The sequence below is a fragment of the Talaromyces atroroseus genome (genome assembly GCF_001907595.1).
Source record: "Talaromyces atroroseus strain IBT 11181 chromosome Unknown scaffold_0, whole genome shotgun sequence".
NCBI classification, from domain to species: Eukaryota; Fungi; Ascomycota; class Eurotiomycetes; order Eurotiales; family Trichocomaceae; genus Talaromyces; species Talaromyces atroroseus.
In genome coordinates this window covers 102,422-114,251 of record NW_017971432.1, presented here as the reverse complement: position 1 = coordinate 114,251, position 11,830 = coordinate 102,422, and the positions used below count along the sequence as shown (strand labels likewise).

The following is an 11,830-nucleotide window of genomic DNA, read 5'->3' as shown; positions in this document are numbered from 1 at the left end:
AACAAAAAACAAAACTAATCCTCTGCATGATACACCTTCCCTGTCACCGGATCAATAGCCCCTTCATCAAAGTCCGAACGATGATGCGACTGATAACTCCCACTAATATCGTCCGCTGGCGTGTTGGTAGCAGACACATTGGTATCCTGAGACCTAAAGCTCGAGAGAGAAGTATCCAGCAAAGACAAATTCTGATTCGTACTTGTATCCACTGACGAGGCACCTGTCGAGGTAAGCCCGTAGTTATAGTCTTGATCCGTCATATCTTCCACCACTCGTCGCGACGAACCTTCACCCGAAATACCACTGCCGGTGCCGGGTCTGGTGGAAACTAGTTCCTGGCCTGTACGGTCATAGCGTCGCTCTTCGATAACTGCTGGCTCACCGAGATCCTGGTGCGCGGTGCGTACAATTGTGTTGCCGGATGGGTCGGTGTGCGACGTCGTTGTGAAGCGGTGGCCAGTCGTTTCGGTGCCGGTTGTTGTGCTCGTCGCGGAGGTGTAGTAGTACGAGGAGGTGGTGTCGGACATTTTATCGAAATACTGCCTAGGAAGATTGCTGACAAAAACCACAAGAAGCAAAGAAACAAATCACGGCTTCAACGCTAGGATCAAATGCAATCAAAACGAAAAGCAAGGAACCGCAGTAACAAACCTAAGCACAAAAGAACAAGCAAAAATCCGACATGCTGAAGAAAAGAAAGACAGAGGAAGACTCAGGAATACGTCCATTTATATAGGCCTACGTCTTCCTACCTACCCCATGGTGGCAACGAGGTTCAACCACGGACGTAGCTTAGCCCTAACCTTATTGCGAAGCCTAAAATGACATCAATGGACCACAAGCTCGCCTCCCATAAACCATACAAAACAAAGCTAAAGATTACAGAGCTGAATATGATTAGTTACTTACATTTGGATTCCGAGTCGGGAAGAACCCTTTCTCATCTGGGGATTGAATTGTGTGCCGAGTCAAGTCGTCGGACATGTATTCCGGCGCTGGGGAATTATAAATGCCTGCTCCACAATGCAATAATACATTTCTTTGAGTGGAGGGAGAAGAGGCAAGACGAAATACCTTGTTGCACGGTGCCATGGAAGATCATTAAATGGCATACGCCACTATCAACTCTTTGCTTGGCTCAGACAGTAGGTTACTACGTCACACCTTCAATGCTTACAAATGCTATATCCTGCAGCTTTTTGATCATTGATTGATAGCGAATATCTCATAGATATCGATACAGGAAGTCTAGGTTTGACGAATTAAGTGCGTCTAACCGTGGCGTGCACGAGCCAAAGTTCCGCGCAAACTCCTCATCAAACAAGTACGGCTCTGATAGGTCGATGTCGACTTCGTTGCTGGGTAATGATAACAGTGTCATGTCAGACCAGGCCTGTGGCCGTTCCTCATTTAGTACTTCTTGTTGCGACCCCTGTCGTTCCTCTTCGTGCTGCTGCTGTTGCGGTGGTGGCGGCGACGGGGGCGGTTGTTGTTCTTCAGCGATCATAGATGAAGAACCTGGTTTGATTGTATCAGGAAACAAGGCGATATTGCGCTGGACCTGCCTCGATGGCGTTGTGGCATCGCTTGCAATCGTTTCGACGTTCGTGTTGGCATTTATGTTGGGGTTTGTGATGGCAAAATTAGTGGTACCAGTGCCGGTCTTATTGCTGCTGCTGCGTATGCTATGGTTATTCTTCTCTTCCGACAACTGCAAGTACTCCGCTGTGCTCTCGTCGAGGCAATGAAAGAAAATCTCCAAGACCCAGTAATTCAAATCCCAGGATTTCTGCAGCTCTTTGAGTCCAAGCAAGCAAAGTTTAGCCCGGTGTTCGGCAAGTTTACGTTCTGTCCCTTCCGAGCGCGAGAATTGCACTGTGTGGATACAGAGGGCGGCGAATATGTTTGTAATTCTGTTTGTTGCTCGTCAACTCAGTCTTTGTCTGGTACCAATGCGTCAATCAACTTACATATGCACAATGCCGTGCTCAATTAAATTTTGTGATAGCATGTCCTCGAGAATCCGCGTGCATTGACATGCAGCTTGAAGGGCTAATTTTCCTTCCTTTTTCCTTTGTTCGTCGGACGGATCGAGGTAGGACGGCCGGTAGAGTAGTATATATAGATAACTAGTCACAGCATAGTTAGAGGGAGAGTCCGCTAGTCTGCAATAACCTGATGTTGAAGCAACTGACTTATAAGTGATGTTGACAATCCCCGCAAAGTACATAGTATCATGCTCCGCTGCCTCCGAAAGTTTGAGTTCTGGTGGCAATTCCGACTCCCATTGCACCAATCGTGCTTTCAGCTTTTCGCGTTCGGATGGATCGTATCGAAGTCTGCCGGGTAGATATGCTGCCCATACTACCTCGCGAACTGTTCGCATGCAATGAGTTTATCTCTGCTTTTTATTCGAACGAAATTACGGAGATGTCAACATACGCAACCTTGATGCCCTCGCCATCTGAATTATATATAAAGTATGCTCCGGTTTCTGTGTTCCGAATATGGCCCTATTCCCAACGAACCCTGCTTCGTCAAAATCTGTCTCGTCAAGCATTGGGATGTCACAGTCCTCGTCCCGTATTCGAGGTGGCAGACCGTAGGCGGCAGCAACTTGCTGGTCGCGTATCTATAGGAAGTATCAATCAATAGCTGATACGGAAAGTTTTCGTGGCAAACCTACATAAAGAGACCAGAAGATCCGTTTTCGCACACTCTTCTCCTTGGAACTCAGAAGGGATAATTTTGACCTGGGGGCAAAGTCAGCCGGTTTCAATTCACGATAACTCGAATTCTCACTTACAACATGTGCAAGCCCCCGGTCTGAGCAAGACTAATGGCTGCTCCCAACCAATAACGCGTATCCTTCTCGTGGCCGGGGGTACTACGCCAAAAACTCAACAGAAACACAGCCTGCAATTTCGAAAGCGAGTCTGTCTCACAATCCGCATCGAAAATCTCCTTGGCGCGGTCATAAAAGAGGAACTTGGTCTCATAACGGTCCCAAAACCCGGCACTACGGAGTGCTTCGTCACTGCAAAGACTGGCACCAATAAAGAGCATAGATTGCAGCAGCAGAGGTGATATAGTCTTGTCGTTGCACGACTTGCTGACTTCCACTCGGTCAACGATGGGGAAGCAAGGATGAAACCACTCGAAATAGGCCCGCAAAAACATTTCGCAGACGGATGGTTCGGGTAAGTCAAATGCTCCCTCGCGCGTCAACTGTTCGATCTTCCGTGCTCTGCGACTGGCGAAGAGCGAGAAACTGACCGACCTTCGACATACAACCTCAGGGATTGGATACTGCCATCGGATCTTGTTTGCCTTTTGGGTTACCGACAACCCACCGGCTCCTAGAGGCTTGCTCCCTTCGTCGACGACACAGTTCAGAGGACTGGACTCGCCGAAAAAGACAATCTGATCCAGTTCGCTTTTGACCTGTACCTGCTGCGGTGGTGGTGGTGCATACGCTGGGCTGCTGTGACTTGCGGGTGAAAGTATGTCTCTCTTGGTCATTGAGGGATCTTCCTGCGCAGTTGCTATATTTCTGATAGCTTCCACCTCATGTGAGTGTGCAGGAGCTGCATTTGGATGTGGGCTGACGACATATCGAGGATATCTGTGATCAACGTTAGCATCCATCCATCACCCAGGCAGAAAATATAGAAAAAGAGAATACATACTTCCCTCTCCTCGACACTCCAATCTCGCAATGCGCCCCAGATGCCCTGCAATTATCACAAGGCTGCCTCTCGACAACATTACATTTGACCCGTCGAGCATTGCAAGTGATGCAAGCTCTTTTTGCGCGCGTTCTTGTCACACGTTGCTGAGCCTGGCCCTTTGAACTCATGGTCTTCCCTGTCTTCGTCTTTCTGCTCGTGATATCTATAAAAATATATACAAAATCATATCAATCGAAAGGGCACAGACCCATGCACGCCTTGGTTACAGAGTGGTTGGCGATCATGCACATGTATTGATTGGTATGTCGCACAAACTGTCCGCCAGCCAGACCAATCGAGAAAGCGGCATTTGTAAAAGGACCCCTTTGGAAAAACAACCCAAGAAAAAAGCGAGTCGAGTAAGCCAAATACAAATCCGGGGAAGAAATAAAGGCTATATAGGTAAGAAGTAGTCGGATTGGAGGAAGTCTTCGGCTATCATATAGCCGAACCGGGCTGATTACTAAGTTACCCTTCTTACTCGTCATTCGACTTCGAGGAGGATAAATTTATTATTGAACAGAGAGATAGTTAACAAGACAATTGCTGATATACAAATTATCTCAGACCTCGATTGACCTTTATACAAATAACACCTATATGCTAGCTATGCCATTCTAAACTCCTATCCATGAAGGGTATCCAAAACCGGACAACTTTTCTTTTTTCTTCTTTCTTCGTCTTGACGACCATCACGATACTTTGAGCATGTCCAACATGCCTTTCGTTTGCCACGCTTGCTGTGCCCAGTCGACCTCTTCGCGTACTCGTCTGTGAAGCTTGATGATCTGTGCATCCACATCGGCTGACTGACCGAGGTTGCCAGAGTATATGTCTAAAATGTTCATTCCCACTTCGACGCATATACCGACAAGACGTGGTTCCATGATGTGTTTATACACCCATTTTAGAATCGGTTGCAGAGTGACCTCGTCGCGGTTCATCAGTGCAGTCCGTAGAGCTGAACGGTGCCGCAATGCCGTGATCAGCGTCAACTGTGTAGTCTTGTCTCTGCCGTCCAGCACTCGGTCAAGGGCTTCAGAATACCTAGCATGACGAAGATCCAATTCCCAATCAGACTCCTTCTTTCGCTTTTTGCTCTCCCGTCCTTGAATGATGATATCGACCCCTTCACCGAGGAAGTCATGGCCGCGTATGCGTTTCTCATAACCCCGACCACGGGCTTTCTTTGCTTCTTTCTTATCAAACTCTTCGATTCTACCTTCAATCAATGCTTGCATTTCCTTGCGGCGCTCCTTTTCGCGAATTTTCTGCTCGCTGGAAAGACGAGTCTTGATTGAAAGAAGACCAGACTGCATACCCACAGCAATATGCTTATCCTCCCGCTCGGGACCAGATGTGAGGACACTCAAAGACAAAATCGGAGATGGATACTTGGAACCAGCAACTACAGACCATTCTGTCGTATCGAAAATCTTCAAATGGCCGTCTAAGGCTCCACTCACAACCCGCTCTCCATTAGAAGCCAAAGAAAGCGAAGTGACCGTCTTCTGGTGGCTTTTGATCATGTGTAGCGGCTTGCCTCCAACCACATCCAAGACTGCGATTTGATTGTCCGCAGCAGCCAGCACCGTAGTACCGGAAGGCATAGGTAAGACGGACTCAATTGCAGCACCCATCTGGAAAGTCATCACTGCACGACCATCGACACGGGGATCCCATAGTCGTACTGTTCTGTCATAACTTCCAGATACGACCAACCCGCTCGAAGCCATGGAACCTGGTAGGAATGCTCCACTTCGGACATAGTCCGTGTGTCCAGTAAAAGTCCTTTCGCTATTTTCGCTTGGTAAACTCCATAGTCGGACTGTACGATCATCGCTTGTGCTCAGTAATGTTGTCGGGTCGCTGGGTGAAAACTTAGTAACCCACACGGGCTGCTTGTGATCTTTCCATGTTTTCAAAATAGCACGAGAGTTGACGTCAAAGACTTGGATGGTCCCCGTGTCATCACCGACTGCGATGATGCGCCCGTCAGGTCGGACATCGGTGCCCCGCGCCGTGTCGTCGAATCTCGTGATCGTCCGGAGAAGTTTTCGTGTCCGGATGGAGTAGATCTGGACTCGGGCGCCGGTTGTGACGGTGAAGACATCGGGAGGTTGGGCAGCGGAAGGATAGGCGGATAAAGACGACGGGATTGATGGCTGTGTAATGAGGTTGATTGGGTTGTTTGATGGCGAGGAGACGAGGAGAGGGTTTTTGAATGACTTCCAGAAAATTTGTTCGCTCGTCAGCTTGGTCGATGGCAGCTGCGGGAGCTTGACCTGGGGAAGAGGGAGCACTGGCGCGGCCATCGCGACCAGGAGTGGTGTTAATAGAAATGGTAGACCACTGTATAATTGTTGTATAAAGTTATATTAAGAGATATAGACAAAGCGCCTGGTGGTCTTGCTCTCTGTCGGGGTTGGATGATTTTTCCCGCTCCCAGAAAAAGTTGGCGATAACAAACGAAATTATCGGAGACCCACTCTGCGGCTCGGGCCATTCACAGCGCAGCATTCTGTCCAAAGACAGAATGCTTAACGACCCTCCTGCGGTCAAAGTTGAAGAACAAGTATGCGTTTCTATCGATTGTTACATGAGTTACCGACTACTGCTGGACTAACTACATGCTGGCGTGAGCAACAAACTCGGGACGTCTTCAGCGCGATTGGTCTCCACAGATGGATGGCTGGCCCAATCGAAGCGTATCGTATTTGTCATCAGTCTCTCTTGTTATTCAGCATGTTAAACTCATGAATTGATTGACATGGTTCTCAGTCTTGATTCTTCAATGGTGTGTGATATGAAGTATATAACCATAGCTCAGGATGGAACGCTTCCCAGAATGCAACGAAGTACCCGGTGACGGACCGTTTGCAGTCTAGGAACTGTATCAGCACGAACAGTGAGTATTGAGTAGCTAGCCCTTTCACGATTATTATTCTCTTTATGCTTATGAGTCATTCAAGCAGCACCGCTTCGAATCCAGCTCAAAGCCAGACACAGCACTGTCAAAAAAGCGGAACTGATGGCCGCTCAAGACCTCCATGCGGAAGCCATTACTTGGCTTACGGATTTCCATAAACATATGGATTCCCTCAATGCTGAAGTCGCCGTTCCCAAATTCTTCGCAGAGGACTGCGTCCTGTCCTTCGCCGAAAACCCGCCCATCACTGGTGTCGCTAACATCAAGGACTTTCTCAGCGCCCAATACCAGTATCTGGAGAGCATGCACCACACAATCAAGCGTGTAGACGTCGTGTCGGACCGAATATACCAGGAAGCCGATATCCGTTATGTGGTCAAGGGTGATCCGGAACGGAAGGAGATTTTGATCAAGGGCATTGCACTGGTTGGGAAAAGGCCCAAGCAGGAGAAAATGAACACCTTCACCGTCTATTTGGACCCAACGGCATTGAAAGAGAGAATCGCGGCAGTTGTTGGCGGGGAGATTTAGGGTGTTTGCTTTCTTCTTTGGTAGTGTACGAGCATTTGCTTGCAAACATGTTGTCTTTCACCTTAAGCGGTTGAAGGGGAAAATCTGTGTCGTGTCTCCAACCGCATATATCAGGGACTATGATAGCATGAAGACAAATAATTAACTATACGTCCGACGTGCTTACATTGCCTTGTAAGACACGTGCAGACTAATTTCAGAGCGTACGGCGAGACCAGAAGGGCAGCATAAGATATTTCTCCGTACAACTAATTGTACAGCTACCTACCCCTGCATAAAGCGGTGGGCCTGACAAGGGCTGCAAATTGGATCACGTGTCACTGCTGTGGCTGGGCGAATCAGCGGCGTTGGCGGTGCAACAGGGGAGTGGCGGCTATTGGCCAATAGACAGCAGCAGATCGCTTGAAACTTTGGGCCGCGGCAGCCTTGCTGGTTTGTTTGTTCCTCTATTGGCAGGCTTGCTTGCTGCGACCTTGCCAGATCTGGCATAGTGTATCACCTCAGTCCCCGTTTCCTGTTCCCTGCCACCAGTGGCAGTGACGCACCGCCCACCCACAGCATTCCCAGCCTCCCCGCCCTTCCAATCCCGATTAGGCCTGAACAAAACAAGCCCCCCCACCATAGTAGAAAGCTGCGCCTGCCAGGTTTCTCTCCTTCTTGCATTCCTGAATCTCTTGTTTTCGTCAATCGTCCAATCTTTGCTAGACTGTGCCTGCTCAATTGACATTGATAGCTTGTGTTTCAGTGCGGATTCGCAAAATGCTCGATATCGAACTCATCGAAAACAGATAGGCAGCGAAATTAGTATCACCAGCAAAGACAAGCACAACAACACCGAGTCAAGCTTCTTTTTCGTTGAAAGCACCACACAATCGCCAAAATGCCATCCCACGGCCACACGGCAGGGATTTTCGCAGACATGTCTGTTGACGGTCCTCAAATCGGTACTCTAGTGGTCATCTTTGACAGAGCCAAAAACCTGCCCAATCGAAAAACAATGGGCAAACAAAATCCTTATGTTGCTGCCCGCTTAGGAAAGGAGGCAAAGAAGACTGACACGGACATGAGAGGCGGCCAAACTCCCAAATGGTAAGCAGTTCTTACGTTCACACAAGCATGATGTCGGATGGACAGTCAGCTAACCCTTCACCAGGGACCAGGAAATCAGATACACCGTACACGAATCACCAGACTACCTTCAGCTGAAAGTATCTGTATTCAATGATGACAAGAAGACGGACTTGATCGGAGAAACATGGGTCGATCTCAGAGGTGTCATCATCCATGGCGGAGGCCAGAGCGATTCCTGGCATGAACTGAAATTCAGAAATAAGTATGCAGGTGATATACGCTTGGAGATAACATACTACGACTCACGTCCAGAAGATGAAGCCGTCATTGAACGGAGGACTGTGGTCACAGAGAAAACCCAGACGAAGCATACCAATAATTCGACGTCTAATGGATCTTCGTCACTCTCAGGGCCTCGACAACCACGTCCAATCAAGCGCCGACCTCTGCCAAATAATCCCACTGGAGCTACCCCATCCCCAAGTGTACCTGTGGCTCCTGCCCAAGACTATTCGGCCCCAATCCCGGCTCCGGCTCCGGCTCCAGCCCCAGCCCCAGCACTTCCGCCGCCAACAAGCAATCCTATTCGGCCAGGCCCCGAACATTCCCCTGTTCCTGCACCCTCTCATCGGCAGACTGATGCTCGGCCATCATCAAGGCATAAAGAGATACAGTTACCCCGAAACCCCCCGAACAATCAGTATGAGTATGATGCACCTGGAGGTGATAATATGGAACCTCATGACCTCCATGATCAGCGTGTGGAGCATTACAGTACTCAACCTCGGCCTCAACATACAGAGCATCATGATACTGTTCATAGAGAATCTCACAGAGAATCTCACCGACAGGCACACCATCCTGTTTCAGAAGGCTATGCGGGAACCTATGACCCGAATAACTATCAGGGAAGAGGCTCTTACGAAGCTGTTGGCCACTATCAAGCTCAGCAGCATCCTACTCATAATTCTCTTGACAACAGCCGGTATAGCGCCGAGCCAACTCCCTACTTACCGGATAGGCAGGCTTCTCAGATGCCACCTCAGGAGTATGCAATAAGTTCTTTGCCCAACGAAGAAGACGATCACCATCGATATAGTATGATGCCCGCTCACCATGACCCACGCAGGCGGAGTCCTTTACGCCAGCTCACTGCTCCCGAAGATGATCGACATACGTACGCTGCTATGCAGCCAACCGTTGAAGATGAGAACGATGAGGGGTTACCTCCGCCGCCACCAGTTCATAGAACGTCTGTCAGCACCGCCATGTCGCATCCCGCAGCAGGAGCGGCTTCATACAAACCCTATTCTCCACAGGATTATACACGCTTGCAAACCGATTATCGTGATATGCATAGGCCTGCAGTCGTGTCTCCTGGAACTGTAGCACCGGCAGACCAAGATTTAGCCATTTCGATGCCAAAGCCATCTCAAGGCCATTCAAGGTCTCTCATTACAGAACCGTCAAACTCGCCAGTAGTCCCGCCTAGTCTCGCTGCTGGCTACAATGCGGCGAGTGAGCCGGTTGATAATGGACCATCAGCTCCGCTAGAGCGCCATTACACCCGTGTACCAGCTAGTCTGCCTATGCCAGCTGCTTCAGACTATATGCAAAACGTTCCGCCACCTCAGGTGTCTGCCATTCAACCGTTGAGGACTTCACCAGCACCAATTATGGATGGCCATATGCAATCACGATCTAGGTCAATCAGTCCTAACCCGCGCCCATTATCGTACAGGAAGTCCGTCAGCCCTCGTCCCCCGTCCAGAGACGAGCGTGAGGCACCAAGCGTACCATTTTCTCCCGACTCGTTCGATGCCTTCAACCCAAGACGGTCTCATTCTGCCACGCGGGAGAGCGGATCCCGCTACGCGACGCCCGAGCGGGAACTCCAACCTAACCAGCCGCCTAAAGCAGATGTAGAAGATAGTCCGATTATTGGAGATGACGGGCGGGTCATCGATCCTTCTGATCATTTACCTTCAGAGACTTGGGCACCCGAGCCGGAGAAGAAGAGCAAAAAGCCAGATGTTGTCATTCGATTCAAACACAATCCACAGAGCGCCTCGTTCAGTGCCCGGCCATCACCCAGAGAACAGCCGCAGCAGCACCGGTCGGTTCCTACAACACCAGACTCTGTCGTTCGTGCAAGCTTCAGACCGCGAAGCGCCTACGTGGCACAGCCAGCAAGATTATCATATGAACGCCGTCAGAGTCCTGGCACGATGGTGACAACTTACACTCCTCCTCGACCAGGCAGCTCAGCTCGGGACCAGGATCCATATTCACAACCGTATCATCCAAACATACCAACAACATATAATACTCCCCCACGGCGCCGATCAATATCTCCAAACCCACACGCGCAGTCATCGCCGATCTACTCTTATGAAAGTAGTGGGCCTCCTCTTCCAGCCAAGGTACCGATTGCGGCGCCAGTCTCAAACGGGTACATGGGTGCTGGGATGGAAGCGCTCAGCCAGGAGATACAGTCAATAGACATTGGCCCGACAGGATATGACGCAAGTCGCGGAGTTCGGAGATATGCACCCCGCGTGCCGGTAAGCGGTGGCGGCGGCTATCGATAGGATTGAATTTACGCGGTGACACCTATAAAGAACGATTTGCCCGATCGAGTACCGACAGGTAAGTAGTATTATTGCCTAGGCTGTCACCGCAATTTCGGTGTTACCAGGTTGGACTGGCGTAAAGAATGTTTGTTTATGTATGCATTTCTGTTTTGGTTTGCTTGGCCTGTATCTATAGTCAAAAGACTCATTGATGAATATGACTTAATACCCGTGTTATGTTCTAAGCACGCTTCATTCATAAAAATGCCGATGATAATGGCAACAATAAAGAAGTTCTCTGTATATTCTCATAATCGCTCCACAGGATCCACAGACAGATGCATGCAATACAATTAAGCTGCATAAATGTGGGCCAGCTGCAGCCCTATCGCTAGTGCATGCACGCACTAGTAACGTTACATGCCTGACAGCTGGTCTGTGCACCTGCTTTGCCCTAACACCGCCTCTCTCAATCCTTATGCAGACATTAACTGGCTATGAGCTGTCAGTCAATAAGCAATCAAACAATGAAATAGCATTTCTTCATTTCCACCTTTGTCTTGAAATTGTCATTGTTGTCTGTTACATGGTTATTTAATCATGTCAGCCAGGTGCTGGTACCTGGTGCCTCAGAATCATACTATATTTCCTAGAGATTATTTGTCATGGATACATTGTGGAATAAATCATGTGCTCTGTAACTAGTAATTACAGCTATTTCCTTTCTCTGTGCTCATATTAGGCTACTACTGTCGACATATCGAGATCTGCTTCTAGCCTTGTGTTTGTCTCTGAATGCCATTCATCTGTATGAAAGAGAGGTCTTTTCGCCACTTCTTGTTGCCTACCTCTTATTTTATGCTTTCCATTGCCCTTGTCATGCCTGATACATGGGGTAGTTGCCTAACGCGGACGAACTCCAAGACTTCGATGGGAGATTGGAGATGATCCAGTGTCCGGCAATATCTAGGATCAAGCGAGATAGCTCGTGG

The 11,830-nt window shown here is 49.1% G+C and overlaps 5 protein-coding genes across 5 annotated transcripts; 2 read left to right on the top strand and 3 right to left on the bottom strand.

Annotated features, from left to right (window-relative positions):
* Positions 1–14: 14 nt before the first annotated feature.
* On the bottom strand, positions 15–530 carry UA08_00037 (hypothetical protein; the record flags this gene model as incomplete). Its single annotated transcript, XM_020260179.1, has 2 exons — positions 15–223; positions 290–530. 2 exons carry the CDS (start codon positions 528–530, stop codon positions 15–17), a joined length of 450 nt encoding a protein of 149 aa, XP_020123885.1.
* A 698-nt stretch (positions 531–1,228) lies between these two features.
* On the bottom strand, positions 1,229–4,044 carry UA08_00036 (hypothetical protein; the record flags this gene model as incomplete). Its single annotated transcript, XM_020260168.1, has 9 exons — positions 1,229–1,916; positions 1,974–2,132; positions 2,199–2,379; positions 2,446–2,635; positions 2,690–2,756; positions 2,810–3,628; positions 3,693–3,737; positions 3,775–3,897; positions 4,007–4,044. 9 exons carry the CDS (start codon positions 4,042–4,044, stop codon positions 1,229–1,231), a joined length of 2,310 nt encoding a protein of 769 aa, XP_020123884.1.
* Positions 4,045–4,426: 382 nt separating this feature from the next.
* On the bottom strand, positions 4,427–6,049 carry UA08_00035 (hypothetical protein; the record flags this gene model as incomplete). The annotated part of the gene is made up of 1 exon (XM_020260157.1): positions 4,427–6,049. One exon carries the CDS (start codon positions 6,047–6,049, stop codon positions 4,427–4,429), a length of 1,623 nt encoding a protein of 540 aa, XP_020123883.1.
* Positions 6,050–6,765: 716 nt separating this feature from the next.
* Positions 6,766–7,194, top strand: UA08_00034 (hypothetical protein; the record flags this gene model as incomplete). The annotated part of the gene is made up of 1 exon (XM_020260146.1): positions 6,766–7,194. One exon carries the CDS (start codon positions 6,766–6,768, stop codon positions 7,192–7,194), a length of 429 nt encoding a protein of 142 aa, XP_020123882.1.
* Positions 7,195–8,074: 880 nt separating this feature from the next.
* Positions 8,075–11,064, top strand: UA08_00033 (hypothetical protein; the record flags this gene model as incomplete). Its single annotated transcript, XM_020260135.1, has 4 exons — positions 8,075–8,283; positions 8,348–10,829; positions 10,887–10,914; positions 11,042–11,064. 4 exons carry the CDS (start codon positions 8,075–8,077, stop codon positions 11,062–11,064), a joined length of 2,742 nt encoding a protein of 913 aa, XP_020123881.1.
* Between the last annotated feature and the right edge of the window lie 766 nt (positions 11,065–11,830).